This window comes from Planococcus citri, chromosome 1 (genome assembly GCF_950023065.1).
Source record: "Planococcus citri chromosome 1, ihPlaCitr1.1, whole genome shotgun sequence".
Classification (NCBI taxonomy): domain Eukaryota; kingdom Metazoa; phylum Arthropoda; class Insecta; order Hemiptera; family Pseudococcidae; genus Planococcus; species Planococcus citri.
In genome coordinates, this window is record NC_088677.1 from 74,935,802 (window position 1) to 74,955,819 (window position 20,018).

Here is a 20,018-nt window from a genome sequence, read left to right on the forward strand (position 1 = left end):
ATGTAAGTACTAAGTAGGTAGGTTAGGTATATTCGAATAATACATATTATACACAAAGCAACCAATATCATTGCAAGAACCTTGAAAAGGCGAGCCGTGTAAGAAGTACTCGTTTACGTATACGTATAGTGAGTGTAATTCCCACCATGAAAAATAATTTGTATATTAACTGACCTATCTTTGCATTATACTTTGTACGTGTACTGTACACTGTAATGTTTCGGCATCGCGATATAATACGAGTAACTTCGTCCTTATCCAGTTTGAGCCCCGACTACCTCACCTTCTCCATCGTTTTCCTCCACGTGTCTTACAGGACCGGGTTGAATGCTTGTATGACCGTGTACTTATCTTTAGTTCCGCATCTGATCCTATGCAGGAAAATGAGGAATATGATATGAGTGATGTCATTTTGATGTTTCTTATCCCCGGCTATGCTGCTTTCACACCATCATAGTAGCCTTACTGGTGGTATTATTTCATATGGTAGGCAGAAGTACAAATACTTGGTTGTAACAATAAGTTTAGTATTGTCGTAATAATATGTACATTTATCTGTACTGTAAGTAAAGTAGTACGAACAATACACCTGTATGCATGACGTGATGATAACGCATGCGCATTTCATCGCATTCGCCAAACTTAATGACGAGCATTTTTCGGCACGTGTTTTCATTCAAAGTGTTCGACTGCTCGTCCTCATTGTCATTTATGTAGTTTTTAATTACCTACTATTGTTGTCGAAGGTACGCGATGGTTCGTTTGCAACTGAACCAGGTTTTAATTCAGTGCCGGAACCGTAGATCATTTTCAATCAGTGATCGAAATTTGACGAAAATCTACTCTACTATGAATCTAGTCCCCAATTTTTTTCACCTCGATGTGTTCAAATTATACTGGAAGATTTCTTCCTTTTTTTGTGTTCTTTTTGGGGTATTTTTTTTTCGTATTTTTTTATACGTACATTCGCGTTCGTTTTCTTTTATGTTTTTTATTATTATTTTTTTTTTTATTTTTATCGTTCGAAACTGATTATTTAATAATACCTGTAACACTTTCGTAATTTGATAATTTTTTGTGGCGTCGAGTGTGTCGTTTTTAAAAAAATGTATAACTTCGAAAATGGCTAAAATTTATGAGAGTGCTCAAAAACAGTGGATTACAAATTTATATGGATGAATCCTAGTGTTTGATAGAATGGTGAGCTGTTTTTTTTTTTCATTGTTGTCTCGTGTTTTTTGGTCGATTTGGTGGATTATTTTCACTCTTCAGTTTACCTACAATATGAAAAATTTATTTTGGGAAGGAAACGCCATTAAGGGTGTTTCTCCTATAAAAAAATGTCTTAAAATTCGACACATTTCATTTTTCATCACTCCGTTACCTAAAGTTATTTTCAATTTTTTTTTTTTTTTTTTGGAATCAAATGGTCTAAAAAAAATGATTGTTGAAAAAATAATTGAGAAAATGAAAATTTTGGCCTGTGACAATTTTAGAAGTACATACACAAAATTTGAAAATAATAAAAATATACATACCATTATCTCATAAAATTACCAAGAAGGGAGAGGGGGGGGGGGTGAAAATGAAAACGTTGAAAATTTCAATTTTCCAATCCAAGAATAGTCCTCATTCTAAGGATAATTTTTCTTATTCATCATTTTTCAATGTGATAAATCAATTATTTTTTCCTTAAGAGTGTTGTGTAATATTGATCATTTTTATGCATCTGGCCTAAAATTTTGGTCTTTACGTAAGGAAAAAGACAAGATTGAGAGGAATTGTTTTTTTTTTTTTTTTTTTTTTTTTTTTTGTACGAGATGAACGAAAATGTACATAATTATTAATTCTTCATTTTTAATCTTGTTTCAAAAAGTGTGATTTTAATGAAATTTTTATTTCATGCTTAATGTAAAACGAGCTTGGAAGAAAGAAGCGAGTTAAATCATCCGAAAAATGCGGGATTTTGTTTGAGAATAGCGTATTCATTGTCCAAACGAATTCAAACGTAGGTATCTACATACCTATGAAAAAGTTCTGATTTTGATAGAAATTTGAAAAGAAAAAGTTTATCTCAATTTATCACAATTTTAGGTACCTACCTATTAATAAATTTTTACCTGGGTAAGAATTCCAAAATTACATTATTCGGGCCGGGCAGCGCTAGTATCGCTGCTGGACTTAGAATTTGACGAGGACGAAAACGTGATATTTGATATTTGACATAAATAAAATTCGAAGTTTTTCAGAATGATTTGTATTGAAGAAACTTTTGTGTGAATCGATGTGTTCAAATGGACAAAAACAATCAACAAACACACTCAAATTCAACTGAAATTATATATCAAAACATTCTCGTATCACGTTTTCGTCCTGATAAAAATCAAAGTCCGCTGGTGCGACAGTGGCGCTCCAAGCGGATGCCCGGCCCGAATAATTTCGAATATTTTATTAGAAATGAATTTTTGGGCAAGCTTCAATTTTATATTCCTTCAAACTGATCGAAAATTCAGTCAAAACTTTGAATTTTCATTATTCATCTCATTGTCTGCCATTGCTAACGGTAAGATTTTTTTTTGAGGAAACAATACCTCTACTAAATTGTAAATTCAAAGAATCGAGAGAAATTGGAATTGCCGAAAACTTACAAATTTTTTGCATTGTTTGAAATTGGCATCACTGGGTTCCAAAATATTTCCCCAGTTTTTGTAATGATAATTATGTTTCAATATTTTGGCATAATTAATCAGAAATATTTGCTAAAAAAAAATTTCAAAATACGAATTCATCCAAAAAAAAACTTCTTCAAATAAAAATCGTTTACGAACGAATTGATTCACTTAAGTATTTTGAAACATTCGTATAGCAATTGATCTGTTTACAATGGGATCGAATCATTTACGAACGATTAGTTAGTAAATAAATTGATTGATTTCATGGAGTGTTTTCAAGCGAAAAGAATTGAATAGAATCATTCTTAAATCTCAACCGATTGGTGGTTGAACAAATTGATTGATTTCTAGGCGAATCATTCGCGAACGAATTGATTCGTATAAGTGACTCGTTCGCGAACGAATTGATTCATTTAATTTACCTGATTTTTGGTGAATCATTCGGAAACAAATTGAATAATTTTTGGTGAATCATTCGCGAACGCATTGACTCAATTTTTGGTGAATCATTCTCGAAAGAATTGATTCGTATAAGTGAATCGTTCGCGAACGAATTGATTCATTTATCTGATTTTTGGTGAATCATTCACTAATGAATTAAATAATTTTTGGTGAATCATTCATAAACAAATAATTGAATAATTTTTGGTGAATCATTAGTGAACGTATTGAATAGTTTTTTGTGAATCTTTCGCGAACGAATTGATTCATTGGCTCAATTTTTGGCGAATCATTCAAGAACGAATTAAATAATTTTTGATGAATCATTCGCGAACGAATTGATTCGTATGAGTGAATCGTTCGCGAACGAATTGATTCATTTACCTGATTTTTGGTGAATCATTCACGAACGAATTGAATAATTTTTGGTGAATCATTCACGAACGAATTTTGAATAATTTTTGGCGAATCATTCGTGAACGAATTGAATAGTTTTTGGTGAATCTTTCGCGAACGAATTGATTCATTGACTCAATTTTTGGTGAATCATTCAAGAACGAATAACGAATTAAATAATTTTTGATGAATCATTCGCGAACGAATTGATTTGTATGAGTGAATCGTTCGCGAGCGAATTGATTCATTTACCTGATTTTTGGTGAATCATTCACGAACGAATTGAATAATTTTTGGTGAATCATTCACGAACGAATTGAATAATTTTTGGCGAATCATTCAAGAACGAATTAAATAATTTTTGATGAATCATTCGCGAACGAATTGATTTGTATGAGTGAATCGTTCGCGAACGAATTGATTCATTTACCTGATTTTTGGTGAATCATTCACTAACAATGTGAATCATTTTTGGTGAATCATTCACGAATGAATCGATTCATTTCATTCATTTCATTTACTTAATTGGTGAATCATTCACAAACAAATTGAATAATTTCTGGTGGATCATTCGTAAACGAATTGAATAAATTTTGGTGAATCTTTTGCAAACGAATTGATTTATTGACTCAATTTTTGGTGAATCGTTCGCGAATGAATTGATTCATTTACCTGATTTTCGGTGGATCCTTCACTAACGAATTTAATAATTTTTTTTTTAGTGAATCATTCACAAACAAAATGAATAATTTTTGGTGAATCATTCGCGAATGAATTGACTCAATTTTTGGTAAATCGTTCAAGAACGAATTAAATAATTGTTGATGAATCATTCGCGAACGAATTGATTCATTTACCTAATATTTGGTGAATCATTCACGAACGAATTGATTCGTATAAGCGACTCCTTCGCGAACGTTGAAAGTTAAAACAAGATGATGATGACAAAATGTCAGGCTAGTAGCCTAATGATGCTAATAAGGAAACCTGGATTTTCGGGAATGAGCGTATCTTGATCCCCGACCCTCAAAACGTAAAGAAAAGTCACTCCCCGGCTCAAAACTTCCACTATCGCAACAAGATTCGCAAATTTTTAACCGTCCAGTAGAACCTTAAAAGAAGTTTTGGATCTTGACTGCAATAGATCTCGAAACAGATTCTACGAACCCATTATAATAATTTTTCTCCTTTTTCATATTTTACAGAATCATTATATGGAGTCGACTTTCTGAACTGGTCAATGCTTTCGATGGTGAACTGCAAAAATGCAAAGAGATAATCGTAGAATGAAGCCAGATTCTGTACTAGTTGCCGTCGACTATACGTCAGGTCCAGTGTTCCAGAGTAGAATGAAGCCAGATTCTGTACCCGTTGGAGTCGACTATACGTCAAGTCCAGTGTACCAGAGTAGTTACTTGAATTGTGCGACTCGTAGTGAATATTGTGCCACCTCGATTGCTGCCACGATATCACCGACCGAATCATCTGTAAGAACAGTAGTCTGTAGTCCGGATTTACCGGTGTATCCTGTTGCAGCTCAACCAGTCGAAGAAGTCACTGTGGATCTCTCAGCTAGGCAAACACAATCTGCAAAGGGTAAGCTATTCGCATTAGGGTTGTTTTTATTTTTATATTTTTTATGAGTAATTTTGCCTTTCTATAAATTTCCAAAAAATGTTATGATTATTCCAAGATATCTTTTTGGCATTTTTTTTTAGATTATTGACCAAAAAACGCACCTATACTTAATATTTTTGAGAGGGGAAAAAAAGAAAAAAATCTCAAAAAAAATTACCAACTACAAGACGTGTTTAATTTACACATTTGTTTCGCCTTTTTCCGCAGGTCTATCAACCAAAACTTACCAGTGCAAGATTTGTTCGCAAAGATTCAACCAAAAAATCAGTCTAACGGTGCATCTAAAAACACACACTCACGAAATCGAGGATCCGTATCAGTGTCACTTTTGCGGTAAAACGTTCGCAGTTCCAGCCCGTCTGACGCGTCATTACCGAACCCATACCGGTGAAAAACCCTACCAGTGCGTATACTGCAAGAAGTCGTTCTCCGTCAAAGAAAATCTAAGCGTTCATACGCGTATCCACACCAAAGAAAGACCCTACAAGTGTGAAATTTGCGGACGAGCCTTCGAACATTCGGGCAAATTACACAGACATATGAGGATACACACCGGAGAACGCCCTCACAAATGTACCTTCTGTTCGAAAACCTTCATCCAGAGTGGACAGCTAGTGATACATTTGCGAACACATACCGGCGAAAAGCCATACGTTTGCCGACTCTGCGACAAAGCATTCACGTGTTCCAAACAGCTCAAAGTGCATACGAGGACTCATACGGGAGAAAAACCGTACGCTTGCGAGATTTGCGGAAAATCGTTCGGCTATAATCATGTGCTGAAGTTGCATATGGTGGCTCATTATGGTGTTAAGGTATGTAGGTGTATTTTCATCTTGTGTCTGATTTATTTCCGTTTATTGAGTTTATTTGATGGATGGGAGGGAGGGAGGGAGGGAGGGAGGGGGTAAAGTGGTACGATTTGTTCGAATGAACATTAAGTCATCATCAGAATTTCAGTCGAAAAAATACCTAATTAGTAAAATAACTAAAAGTGTCAGGGCTATAAAATTTACTAAAACTCTTTTACAAATTCCACACGTTAAAAAAAATAATAAAAATTCCGAATTACCTATTTTTTTTTTTTACTTTTTCAACATCATACAAAAATGTTGTTTTTTTTGGGGGGGGGGGGCTAAATTACCCATTATGATTTTTTGCCCAACTTGCAAATTGAAGGGGCTACAAATAATTTTTAATTTCAATTTTCAACAAATTGCGATGAAAAAAATTAATGTGCGGAAATGAATACAATGTTAAAAAATAGACAAATTTTGCTATGATCATTTTTTTTCTCACTCTAAAATTTAAGACCTTTTTGAAGCTCAAAAATTATTGTAAATTTACCAAAATTTTTAGCAAATCAAAAAATGTTGAGCTTCAAAAACTTTTTAAATTTTAGAGTAAGGAAAAAAATGATCATAACAGAATTTTGTTCATTTTTTGACGTAGTATTCATTTCTGCATTCATTTCTTTCATCGCGATTTTTTGAAATTAAAAATCATTTGTAGCACGACCGTTCAATTTGCAAGTTGGGCAAAAATTCATAATAGGTAATTTTGTTCATTTTTCAAAGTATGTACACTATCGACCTCCAATCTCCATTGTCAAAATCGGATTTCGACACTTAGATTTTGAAAACGTATTTTGTCCCTTCAATTGAATGGTTCCATCAGAAAAGGGCCTAACTGAAAAGATGGCGATTCGAGAAAAACGCATTTTAAACATTTGAATATGAATATCATATAGAAAATATTAGAACAACATGCAACTTATTATTTTTTTTCATTCCGCATACATTGAAGATTCAAAATCATTCTTTACTTTTACTTTTCTGCAATAAAATACAAAGAAAACACTGAAAATACAAAGTGGACAATTAGGCCCTTTCTTGTGAACCTACTTTTTCGATGAAAAAAATGTGCTAAATCACGTAATTTTATTATGTAAAAGGCAATATTTTATAACATTATAACGAAGTTGGGTTAAAATAGGTCATTTAAACGTTCTCAACAACTATTTTGTAGAAATTTATTTTTTCCTTAAGAAATTCCGCACCACCGAAAAATTATGAAAAAGTTACTTTTGTCTGTAAAAAATGGGGTACCACTGATAAGTTATAAAAACCAAGCGCAAAACATAGTAATAACGCAAACCACCAGACTCCCAGAGACAATTTGGTGAGAAATCGGCGGAGGTGTCCGACTTTGGCATTCAATTGTGGCGGCCTGACTATAGGTTGCGCTATGTAATGTAGTGTGCTAGGTGGAATTTCCACTGTAGAATCCATTTTTGCGATTTATTATGAAAGGGCCTAACTGAAGTTAGGCCCTTTTCTGATGGAACCATTCAATTTTCAAAATAGGCAACTTGTTTGTCTTACGTTTTTTTCACTCGTTTTTGGTCAAAAATAAAGAGATTGACGGTGGGGATTTTTATTTGAAAAAAAAATGATTTTGGAAATCGACGTTCAAGGTCGTTCCATGAAAAATGTCATTTTTTGTGAAAATGAGATCTTATAAATTTTGAAAAATGTTTACAGAAAGCTGAGATTAAAAATTTTAATGAATCAACGATGTGAAAGTTCACTCACTGGTGCTCGTAAATTTCATTTTGTATTTTTGGGTCGAAGTAAGATACTTTAGGTCTCACATCAACGCCAACTTTGGGAAAATTTTCACATAAAAAATTTAAACTTTTGTGTAGAGAAGCTTTTTGTGAAAAATTTTCAAAATAATTCATAGATTCCTATTTTGGGAATGTAAATTGATTACATCAAGTTTGGCCAAAGTGTATACTGTATGTTGATTTGAAAATTTTTTGGGTCTATTTCCACCAAAATTCCAAAATAAAATTCGATTCTTCGAGTATCTGGTAAATGTTCACATGTTACGTTAAAAAGGTTGAATTTTTGTGTAGGTGCGAGCCTTTAGTGAAAAATTTTCTAAAATGGGTCCCTATTTTGGGATTTCATATTTTTTTACTTCTCGTACTTAATACAAATTTTCGAATCCTTTTGCCCTCGTTTCGCTTTGGCTTCTTTTCTTTTCTTTTTTGAGAGCAAGATGGAAATTTTTAGATGATAAAATCAAGTGAAAAAAGAAACTCCATAAAAAACAGCGTTTTTACGCCTTCTGAAATACAAATTTACAATAGCTTTCTCTCTCGCTTGGGTCTGTTCTGTTTTATTTTTCAAAATCAAATTTTTAAAAAAATATCACTCAAATTTCAAAGTTTTACAAACCAAAAAATAAATTACTCTTCCTCGCATTTAAAAAAATTGATTTTTATGCCTCTCGAAGCACACATTTTCAGAAAATTTTGCCCCCGCTTCGCTCGAGCCTGTTCTCTTTTTTTTTCAAAATTCAACTTTCTTCAAAAAAAACATCATTCTAATTCTATAATTTAAAAAACCAAAAAGAAAACTCCCCAAATAAATTGAAAAAGCCCTCGTTTTTAGCATCTCGAAATAAAAATTTTCAAAAGCTCTCGCTCGGGCTAATTTATTTCTCATTTTGGAACAAACAAATTTCACATTTGAGGCCTTCAAAAATCCAAAAAAGAAAAGAAAAATTTTGATAAGTCATACTTTTATGAATATTGAATCAATTGGCGAAATCGATTTTTTTCTACCACATCAATCTATGTACAAATTTTCGTTCGACACGACCCCTTCTCAAAAACCAAAAAATAGCTTCTATGTACTTTAACTTTAGAAATGGGGCCCTAACATGATATCTGCCCCGGGCCCCAGTGGTCCCTCAGAATTTCTAGTGTGCCAAAAATCTGAAAGTTGGTGTACGAGGGTTTTCGAAGGCGCTGAATTCATTTTTGACAAGATTTCGACTCCAAACCCCAACCCCCCCCCCCTTCCCGAGGAAGGGCAAAACTCAAAATTTTGGAAATTTCCGTGTGACACATCAAAATGTAGGTTTTTTGAGCTCCCAAATTCATTTTTGGAATAATTTTTCAAAAATTTGCGATATTGACCCCATGGGAAGGGGGGAAAACTCAAAATTTTGGAAATTTTCGTGTGACGTATCAAAATGTAGGTGTTTTGAGCTCCCAAATTCATTTTTGGCATCATTTTTCAAAAATTTGTAATTTTGACCCCAGGGGGAGGGCAGAACTCAAAATTTTGGAAATTCTCGAGTGACATATCGAAATGTAGATTTTTTGGCTCCCGGATTCATTTTTAGCATCATTTTTCAAAAATTTGCAATAATGACCCAAAGGGAAGGGGAAAAACTCAAAATTTTAGAAATTTTTGTGTGACTCAAAAATGTTGAGTTTTGGTGCTCCCAAATTCATTTTTGGCATCATTTTTCAAAAATTTCAAAAATTTGCAATATTGACCTCATGGAGAGGGAGGAGAACTCAAAATTTTGGAAATTTTCGTGTGACGTATCAAAATGTAGGTTTTTTAGGCTCTCGAATTTTTAGCTCCATTTTTCAAAAAAGTGAAGAGGACCAATTTCTTTATTTTTGACCAAACATTTTTTTAATTTGAAAAGTATGCAACTTTTACATTTGTAATGGTCACAGCTTGTGCCGAAGATCATTTTATATTTTTTTTTTTTCAAAATTTTGGATTTTGGCTTCAAAAATTTTCGTTGAACTCCAAATTAAATTTTGAGTAAACGTGATTTTAAAAAATAAAATCTGCTTAACAAAGTTATGCTCCTTCCCATATAATGAAATTTTTCAATTTTCATCCATCAGATTTTTCTTATGTCTCAAATGGTTAATTATCATATAGGCTAATTTGATTATCACGAATATTCGCTTTGTGCACTAAATATATCCATATTTTACATTACAGGAATACAAATGCACGTTATGCAAGAAGACGTTCGACTCGAAGAAGCTGATGGAATTACACATCCGGGCACATCCGGATTCAAAGGATGCCTCCCGAGGCCCAGAAGGTGAACTGTCTTGCGCTTCTTCGACCAGTGATAAAGAAAACAAGGTAGAGATCGTTTCTGAAATGCCATTTTCGCACTCTCAGGTATCGAGCAGATCGCCAATGGTGACTTCAATGACGAGTAGCGGCAGTCCATCGCCAATGGACTGGATTCGAGAACCTGCAGACCCTCGCTCAATAATCGCATCGAAACCACCTCCATACGAAAATTACGCTCATAACACGCAAGCTGGAACGACAACCGGATTCATTGGTCAAACTAAGGAATCCGATTTGAAAAATTCACGCTATTTTAATCCTTCTTCTTGTCTTCCATCCAGCCACTATCACGCAAACGGTTTAAATTTAACTGTGGCAGCTACATCTACCAATAATGAACCAATCCGTTATCAAAATAACAATCTGCGTTTTCAATCATCAAACTTTGTGATTCCAGCCACCGGCGAGCAATACTACCGCAATTCTCCGCCCCAGTATCCAGATTCCAGTTGTTCCAGTCCGTCGTCACCTAAACTAAGAGTTCATGAAATGGTCGACGAAGCCGGATACTATGTATCTGATTACAATCGTCAATTATTGCCGCAAAATCGACTGCGATTGCAGCAACCTTCGGTGTTCAAAGATGCACCAGCATCCTCGGTCTCTGTTCCTTCCCCCGATAGTCTTACTCCTCCTAGCAGTAGTTCCACAAGTCCTGTTCCTTCTTCTCCGGTTTTCATTGATTTCACAGTCAACAAAGACGAGCTCAAATTGCCACATAGGAAACGAACCAAAGCCATATTGGAATCGATGTCTTTGGAAAAAGCCAAAGCAGAAGATTGCAATTTCCGGTACAGTTCTGTTATTCAGTATGCGAAAGCTTCATCATAACCCTTATACTGCATATTTATTTTAATCCGATATGTTGGATTTATATTTGCATGTTTTATTTTTTATTTGTACGTATACAGTTACAAATGTTACAGGCCTATTTCAAATACTACCTATATAAAATCAAGCTCAATTTTAAATTGCATTTTGGTGATATTCAAGTATTTGATGTTATTTTTTTATTCACTTAATAGTTTACCTACTCGTTTATTTCATTTTTATTTTACCATAGTAATAGCTATACAACCATCTATAGATGCATTTTTTTAAATCTTCATTATAATATTTTCTATTCAGTATCTTGTCAATTTTATATCCATTTTATATTGTTGTATTTTTAATTAAATCATGAGCTTATCATGAACCTACGTATACTTACGTTGTTTATTGGAAACAATCAACCGAACAGTTTTTAAATGAGAAAAATTATTTTGAAACATCGTTGCTATTAAAATTAAATAATGTCAATTTCCTATCAAATGTTTTATTTTTGCAATTTAAAAAAAAATATTTTCTCCTTCGAAATTATTGCAAATTACTCCTCATGTTAAGACTGTTCCGTTATATTGAATTGAATTGGCATTTGTCTTTTCCTTTCTAATTTTTATTTTCTGTTTATCAGCCAATTTATTACACATAATAACCATACAATATAACCATACAGTATACCTACTACGAGTACCTAACCATACAATATCCATATGCAATATCCAATTATCCATACATGTATAAGAGTATAAGTACAAGACTTTTCCGGGATTATTTTTAATTTTTTTTTTTTTTTTTTTTATTATTATTGTCTTTCTAATTTTTTTCTTTCTTTTTCATGAATTTGTTGATTTTTATTATTTTTTATCGTATAAGATTCAATGTTGGTGATTCTAGAACTAAAGAAAAAAATTATACAATTGCATTTATTTCTATAATTATTTTTTTCTCATTTAGATACTCGAGTGCTCAAATTTTTCATGCATTGAAACTTAGGAGAGAGTTTATTCAAATTCATTCCAAGAAACTTTGAACTTGCGAACTTCCCATAATTCCTACGTTATACTTATAGTTGAAACACTCACGTTTCTTTCTAGATCATTTATTAGAACGTGTAGAACAAACTGCTGATAACTAATATTGTAACATTTTAATCTTGTACGAATAATTAGAAAATTCGTTTTATCGATCAGTCGACCATGTCCGCGTAATTTCATTTATTTTCTATCAGTAATAATTATTGTGATACGAATATGTGCTTGAAAGTTGCACATCAGACGTAAAATCACTTACGAACAGTTCGCTCGTGACTTGAGTATCATTGGTAGTACTTCGAATGTTGATGAAATGGCATCAAAAAATAATTCTGGTCAGAATAATAATCGAGATGAAATGGATCCTTCGACGAACCAACCAGTTATAACCTTTACAGATATCGCTTGCGCTGCATTTCAAGTCAGAAAATACGTAATTAGAACACCTTTAACTGTGAGTAAAAAATTTTCAATGTTTGAATTTTACTGCGATAATTATTTCAATATTTTAATCAATTTTTTTTCAAATTGTTAGCCTTTCGATGTACGTGAACCGAAGGGTATGAAAATTTATTTTAAAAAAGAATTCACTCAAGTTACCGGAAGGTTTGTAAAATTTGTTTAGTGTGAGATGTTCTATCGATATAATATTGCACGAAACCATTTTCTAAACAAGAAAGAAGCCCGAAGGGCTGAACAGGTGATTTTTAATAATTCATAAGTACCTATTACATATTAGTATTTTGACAAGTTATTTTATTAACTCATATATTTACAATTTATATGATCTGAATAGATCGTGAGACTTGTAAGAGACGGTTTTGAAGAACTTCTTCCCATTGGCAATGCCATTTGCACGAAATAGGTGACGCAAGTGTAACAAAATTCCATTAGATAGGTAATACAAGCGGTTGTAGACCTAATCATGTACCTAGCTAATCCAATATTCTCTGATTTTATTACATCATTTTTTTTTCGACTAAACAAAACATTAACAAATCTAAAAACCAATTAACTAACTTCATCTCATCTTTTTTTTTCTGTTCTTTAAAATAAATCGCAAATCGATCGTTTATTTTATCTTTATGCTTGATTGTAGAACCGATCTCCGTTTGAAGACAATTTCAAAATAATTATTTGTTCGTGTGGGTACATTGGTTTGATAATTTTATAGAGGTACGAAAATATACGCGAGTATGAAAGTCTATTTAATTTATCGCGCCTCATTGCTCACTCTCTTGATAACCTTAAATTATATTTTTGTTCCAATATTTATTTTACTGTGCTTAAAAGTTGATCTTAGCTACGGCTCGTACAGTAAACATTCAACTCACGTGAACAGACGACCATTCATTCTGTAAAATTCTGCTCATAAACAAGCAAAATTTCACTTTTCGGTTCCAATACTAATCTCAAAGACTAATTTAAAATATCAAAACACACTGTAGGGGTACTAAATATTGAATTAGAACAACGATAAGGTAATTGGATGATACAATCTCGGAAGTAGTTGATACGAAATGAGGCATAGATATGAAGGAAATGGAGTAGGTATCTGAAAACATAATTACTTAGTGCTTCATTTCATTTTTTCAATCAACACCATTTGGGTATCTCCTATTTAAAAGGTCATAAATAGGTAATTCCGAGTCCTTATCTTTCCACCAAAAATCTTTTAATGTAAAAAAATTTTTAAATTTTGAATAAATTATAAACTTTTCTCTCGAGGCTGAAGTAAGCAGCTAGGTAGGTAGGTAGGTAGGTACAGAAATCATAATAATTGGTCACTTTTGGTAATGACTGTCCTTATTTTCAATTTTGGTCCTTGAAAGCCCCTTTTTTCACAGAAAGTTGTTTTGAGTCATTATCCAGATTTTCCTGAAAAGCCTGCATGCAAAAAATAGAGAAAATTGTGAAAAAGTTGAAAATTTAGGGCATTGTTTTCTATTTTTGATGGGACTACGACTACGCTGAGTATGGTTGCTATAATCTGTCAAATAGGGTGTACCCAGTTGGCGATGGGCGTTTTTTTGTACAGTCAGATTTTTAAATATGCCTGGGGATATGACTACTGAACAAATCTGACGACCGGACGGACCTATATCAGTTAAAACTACTGATCTATCTTTAGGTAAGTCCACAGCTTGTAAAAAGTTCATTATTGAACCATTAATTATTTACCACTTTTTCCTATCTAGGGGTGAAAAGTACTACTTTTCCAACCTCGCGAGAATCGCTCGGATGTAAAAATAAGTACTTTCCACCCTCGTTCAGGAAAAATTACTTCATTAAACTCGGAGAAAAAGTGATTTTGAACTTGTTCCCCTCACTTCGTTCGGGTCACAAACCTCAACCTCGTCAAAAATCACTTTTTCGGCCCTCGTTGTGTAATATACTATTACACGTTTTTCTCCAAAAGGTCGTCAGAAAAGAAAAAAATTACTGGTGATCTGACTGGTCCAAAAATGGAAGTAGCCATACCTATTTGATTTTATTGTTTTGTGATTGGTTGATTTTTTTGGTAGTCACATCCGAAAAATGTGACTGAGTTTAAGACTTGAAAAATGATAAGTAGTCATCACGATTTTCAACAGCTTTTGCCAATCGGGTACTTTATTTTGCAAAATGGAATTTTCAAATTTCCACTTCCTTCCTCCCGAGGTGAGAAAATAATTTCCCATTTTTTCATCGCCCCCTCCCCCCATCTGAAAAAAACCAGAGCTGTGGGTCTGAAACAATTTCGGGATTGGATTTGTTTCAGTTTTGACCTTCTAAATTTTTGTTTCAGTTTTGGGACTGATATGTAGAATTGTTTCTGTTCTGGGATGAATTGGTTCTGGTTTCGGGATTTTCATTTCAACCAATTTCAAGCCCAAATTGACTAATAGATCCTGCAAGGGGTCTGAAAAATGTGAGGTTTTGATATGGTGAATCGGATGGTGTAACTAGTTTAATGTTTTAAATGCATATTTTGCTGAATTCGTCGAGTAATTTCTATTGTAATCTGAAAGAATGGTGATAAATGATGTAAAATGACAATTTATCAGAATTAAATAAAATTGGGGGGGGGGGGATAAAAAATTGAAACCCCGAAACAGAACGATTTTGTTTCAGTTCTGGGATTGTTTTGGCCATTTTAGGTTAAAAATTATATAGGTTTGGGTATTTTTTCAGTTTTGGGATCAAGAGAAATAACCACTTCGGTTTTGGGATAGGCATTGGGCACTTTAGGTTTGGGATTGGATTTGAATCGGGATTTAATCAGTTCCGGTTTCAGGATCGTTTTGGACCCACAGCTCTAGAAAGAAGTGGTCCCAGTGGTCCCCCCCAATTGATTCCCCCCCCATATATTTAATGCTTTTACTGTTGAAAAGAAAACATCTAAAGAGAAGTACTTGATTGTATAAAATTTCTAAATTACCTAATTCAATGAATTTTTTTCTTTTTAAACCTCTTGTTACCTACATACTGGTGCACGGAGAGTCGGAGAGGATCGATTTCATTGTTAGGATGATTTTGAAGGCGACATGAAATGCATGCTGAATGCTTAGTTGCAAATTGTTATGTTTCTTCAGAGATAGGTATAGTTCGCATTTGTAAGTCTGGATGGAGGTTTTTGTTTCTGCTGTACCACAGCTCATTGGTGATTCGACAAAGGTATTTGTTCTGCATCCTCTGAATTATTTCTACATGTACCTATGTATTTGATAGTTTTGCAGTACCCCATAGTTGGCAACCATAGGTATGTCCAAATAGGTTTGATAATGGTTTTGTAAAGTAGAAGTTTAGTAGGTACTTATAATTTACCTTTACCTGCAAAGAGCCAGCTCATCTTTTCAAGTTTAAGTTTCATTTCATCTCACTTTTTTCAATATCTATTTGTTCTCCATGTTAATGTCTTGTCGAGGTGAATTCCCAAATATTTCACAGAGTTCTTTCATGGTATCATCATGTTGTTGATGCTTGATGGCGACTGGTAAGTTGCAGATTTTTCGAGTGGTGAAGGTTACGTGTGCAGATTTGGATTCATTAATTTTGATATGCCATTTTGCCATTTACTTAGCCATCTTTGTAAAAGGTTATCCAGAGGGGAGGAGGGAATGAAAAATCACTGAAATTCCTTCCTAACTTGAAATTTTAATTTTCCCAACAAATCATTTTCCCCCTTTGGTGAAATTATTGAGCATCGTTTGTAAGCCTTGTGAAAACAGATTTTCAGCCAGACTTGAAAAAGTAGAGTAAAATTATTCTTATACCTACATATTTTTTTTTTGAAAATGGAAAATATCAAAATTCAAAATTTTGAAAAAATGATCGAATTCGGTCCACACTCGGTATGTAGGTAGTAGGGGGACCCTAGAAGAGGGTCCGCAATTTTTTGGGTCCCAAAATTCAAATTGGGGGTTCAAACCCCCCTCCCCCCGAGGTACGAAGAGCCCCAATATTGGGGAGGGGGAAATCTGCACCTCTCATGGGGTCGTCTGGAAGCAGTGTGCCAAGTTTCAAAATGTTCGATTTTTTTTTATTGTCATTATGTCACATTGCATTTCACAAATGAGCACAATCTGCCTTCTGCCAGAAGCTATTTTTGTAAAATCCGGCTCAACGATGAAAAGCCATATTTACCTTACCTTTTTTTTATTTTTTCCGGATGCTGTTTGCAATTCTACTTCGGACAATACACAATGATAAAACATCTCATCGGGTCAAATTCCTGTTTACCAAGATTATCTAGCATTTATCAAGTAAATATCAACTGCCCAGATACTGACATATTTACCTAAATCGGTACCTATTTCAAAATACAAACAGCCAATTTTTCCAAATTTCGATTCACCTTTAAACCGAATTCAGCATCATTTTTTTAAACTCGAACTTTGCTATATGAAAGTTTTGCAGAACGACACCTACGGATCACTTGAGGATTTTCCCACAAATAACCGTACCTATTGCGTACCTATTGCAATTTCTAATGCTTGCTACTGCGACCTTGGATTTGCCTAAATACATTAATACCTATCTATAACTAAAAGAATCTGTGAGGTTAAAATCATTGGCCTTAACAATTAAGAGCTATTAAGCAATTAATAATTTCCTATGTTTTCGCACGTACTGATGATGTGTACTTTTCAGTTTTAAAGAAAGAGGAGCATGTTACGCTTTAATGAAGTTATCCGATAAGCAAAAGAGACAAGGGGTTGTAACAGCATCACTCGGAAACCACTCCCAAGCACTATCATATCACGCCAAAATACAAGGTATTCCGGCAACGGTGGTAATGCCTTCGGCGGCACCTTTGGTCAAAGTAGAAGCTTGCAAGAGATTTGGTGCCACTGCCATAATCTATGGAGAAACGATGTCCGAAGCCAAAGAATACGCTCATCAGTATTGCAAAGAACACGATTTGACGTACATTAATGGGTAGGTACCTACCTACCTACCTACCTACCTACTATCAGATTATCCATTTCTTGTTCAACCATTTAATCGTGTTTAATTTTCTCATAGATACGATGATCCTTATATTATTGCTGGTCAAGGGACGATAGCCTTAGAAATATTCGAAGACATGCCCGATATCGAAGGCATAGTTGTACCAATAGGAGGCGGAGGTCTAATAGCAGGAATAGCCCTAGCTGCCAAAACTCTCAATAAAAATATAAAAATAATCGTAAACAATGCTCGAATTTTTAAATTTTTCTTGCCAAAATACATTACCTATCTAATTCCGCAATTGGCGTATACAGGGTGTTGAATCCGACAGATGTCCCAGTTTTTCATCAGCTCTCAAGGCCGGAAAACCAGTCAAGGTGGAGAACAAGAACTCCATTGCTGATGGTCTCGCTGTAGCTGAAGTTGGAGCGAATGCGTTCAACATCGCAGCTCCTTTAATTGATAAAATGGTTAGTTTTTTGCCATTATGATTGAATGAAATTATGTATAATAAATTATTAATTCATAAAGTACCTACGTAAATTTCGCTTTAGATCGTAGTAAAAGAAGAATGGATATCACTTACAATACTACGTCTGATAGAACTGGAAAAATGTGTTGTCGAAGGAGCCGGAGCTGCAGGTTTAGCTGCAATTCTATGCGGCGGATTAAAAGAATTTGAAGGAAAAAAGTACGTATCGAGCCAAATTCAAGCAATTGAGCCTATTTCAATGAAAAATTCATTCCAAGCTAATTGCACTCGTACACGTGATTTGAATTTCGGAATAGATTAGCAGTCGTTCTTTGTGGTGGCAACATTGATTCAAATATATTGGGTAGATGTATAGAACGTAGTTTAGCCGCAGATGGACGTTTACTAAAATTCTCCGTTTCAATCAGCGATCGTCCTGGAGGAGTTTCAGATATTTGTGGTCTTTTAGCCAAAATAGGCGTTTCCATTAAAGATATAGTTCACGAAAGAGCTTGGTTAACTTCCGAAGTATTCCAAGTAAAAGTAAGTTATCCTCTCCGGCTGTTTACCTATCAATAATAAAAAAAATACCTACAAGGAGATTCCTCTTCAACGTTCAACCTATAATATCGACGTGTTTAATTATTTCAGGTCATAATCACATGTGAAACGAGAGACGAACATCACGTTAAAGAAGTTAAAGAGACCCTAGTTAAACACTATACTAATGTAGCTTTCGATGACCTTCCCATGTTGAGATTATAAATTGAACAAAACATTAAGCTTTCGTCTATAGTGACAGATCTGAGCAAAAAAGGCATACACGGCAGAACACCTCAGAGAAGCCCTTTTCGAGAATTGTGATTTGTATCACTATCCCCCTGCTTTCAACTGAAAAGTGGATTCTATAAGATGATTCCGAATCCATCATTTAAGTAATTGTTATCACCCCAAATGACCATTTCCTCGAATAAATTCTTCTGGAGCGTATTTTTTTTATCGACTATACCTGACTAATGAATTTTCTCCTAGAAATGTATGCAACAAAACAAAAACTTTCGAATAATTTCAACATAGAACGAACGAGTTTAACTTGAAATTTTGATCAAGTTGAATTTTTTTTGAAAATGTTTGCCAATTATGACATGAAAAAACAGGAGTTTTTGGAATTTGAGCAAAAACAATCCTTGCATAGACCACCAAAAAAAAAAAAAAAAAACACCAGTGCCAAAAAACGGCACTACAATGTTACTTTTATTTAAAAAACCACCACGTGCCAAAAACGGCACTAATAAACGTATTGCAAACTACATTTAGTGCCTTTTTTGGCACTTGGTGGTTTTTTAAATAGAAATAACATTGTAGTGCCGTTTTTGGCACTGGTGGTCTACGACGGGTTAAAAGCAGTGTTTGTGACAGACACTGTTTAAAACCAGTGGTAGTGACAGACACTGTTTAAAACCAGTAGTAGTGACAGACACTGCTTAAGACCAGATGTAGTGACAGACACTGTTTTTAAACCAGTGAGTGTTTGTGACAGAGTTTGTGTAAAACAAGTGTTTGTGACAGACACTGTTTGAAACCCGTGGTAGTGACAGACACTGCTTAAGACCAGTGTTGGTGACAGACACTGTTTTTAAACCAGTGAGTGTTTGTGACAGAGTTTGTGTAAAACAAGTGTTTGTGACAGACACTGTTTGAAACCCGTGGTAGTGACAGACACTGCTTAAGACCAGTGTTGGTGACAGACACTGTTTTTAAACCAGTGAGTGTTTGTGACAGAGTTTGTGTAAAACAAGTGTTTGTGACAGACACTGTTTGAAACCCGTGGTAGTGACAGACACTGCTTAAGACCAGTGTTGGTGACAGACACTGTTTGAAACCAGTGGTAGTGACAGATACTGTTTAAAACCAGTGGTAGTGACAGACGCTGTTTAAAACCAGTGGTAGTAAGAGACACTGTTTAAAACCAGTGGTAGTGACGGACACTATTCAAAACAAGTGTTTGTGACAGACACTGTTTGAAACCAGTGTTTGTGACAGACCCTGTTTAAAACTAGTGGTATTGATAGACACTGCTTAAGACCAGTGGCAGTGACAGACACTGTTAGAAACCAGTGGTAGTGACAGACACCGTTTAAAACCA

The 20,018-nt window shown here is 34.3% G+C and overlaps 1 protein-coding gene and 1 pseudogene across 3 annotated transcripts; both read left to right on the plus strand.

Annotated features, from left to right (window-relative positions):
- The first annotated feature begins 722 nt into the window (after positions 1–722).
- LOC135832652 (Krueppel homolog 1-like) lies at positions 723–11,862 on the plus strand (annotated as a pseudogene).
- Positions 11,863–12,125: 263 nt separating this feature from the next.
- Positions 12,126–18,862, plus strand: Srr (Serine racemase). 3 transcript variants are annotated; one of them, XM_065346012.1, is made up of 8 exons: positions 12,126–12,421; positions 12,503–12,573; positions 17,101–17,388; positions 17,476–17,638; positions 17,715–17,870; positions 17,955–18,091; positions 18,190–18,415; positions 18,524–18,862. In XM_065346012.1, exons 1-8 carry the CDS (start codon positions 12,281–12,283, stop codon positions 18,635–18,637), a joined length of 1,296 nt encoding a protein of 431 aa, XP_065202084.1. In that variant the 5' UTR covers positions 12,126–12,280; the 3' UTR covers positions 18,638–18,862. The 3 variants fall into 3 exon arrangements, with proteins under 3 accessions (XP_065202084.1, XP_065202094.1, XP_065202102.1); XM_065346022.1 differs by lacking the exons at positions 12,126–12,421; positions 12,503–12,573 and adding an exon at positions 12,760–12,865; XM_065346030.1 differs by lacking the exons at positions 12,126–12,421; positions 12,503–12,573 and adding an exon at positions 15,068–16,712.
- The last annotated feature ends 1,156 nt before the right edge of the window (positions 18,863–20,018 follow it).

What these genes read in the sequence shown, in the direction of transcription:
- Srr (XM_065346012.1), top strand. Translation starts at nt 12,281, where the DNA reads ATGGCATCAAAAAATAATTCTGGTCAGAATAATAATCGAGATGAAATG. An exon ending in GATTTGACGTACATTAATGG is followed by an intron (nt 17,389 to 17,475) that starts GTAGGTACCTAC and finishes ATTTTCTCATAG; the next exon opens with ATACGATGATCCTTATATTA. An exon ending in ATAAAAATATAAAAATAATC is followed by an intron (nt 17,639 to 17,714) that starts GTAAACAATGCT and finishes TGGCGTATACAG; the next exon opens with GGTGTTGAATCCGACAGATG.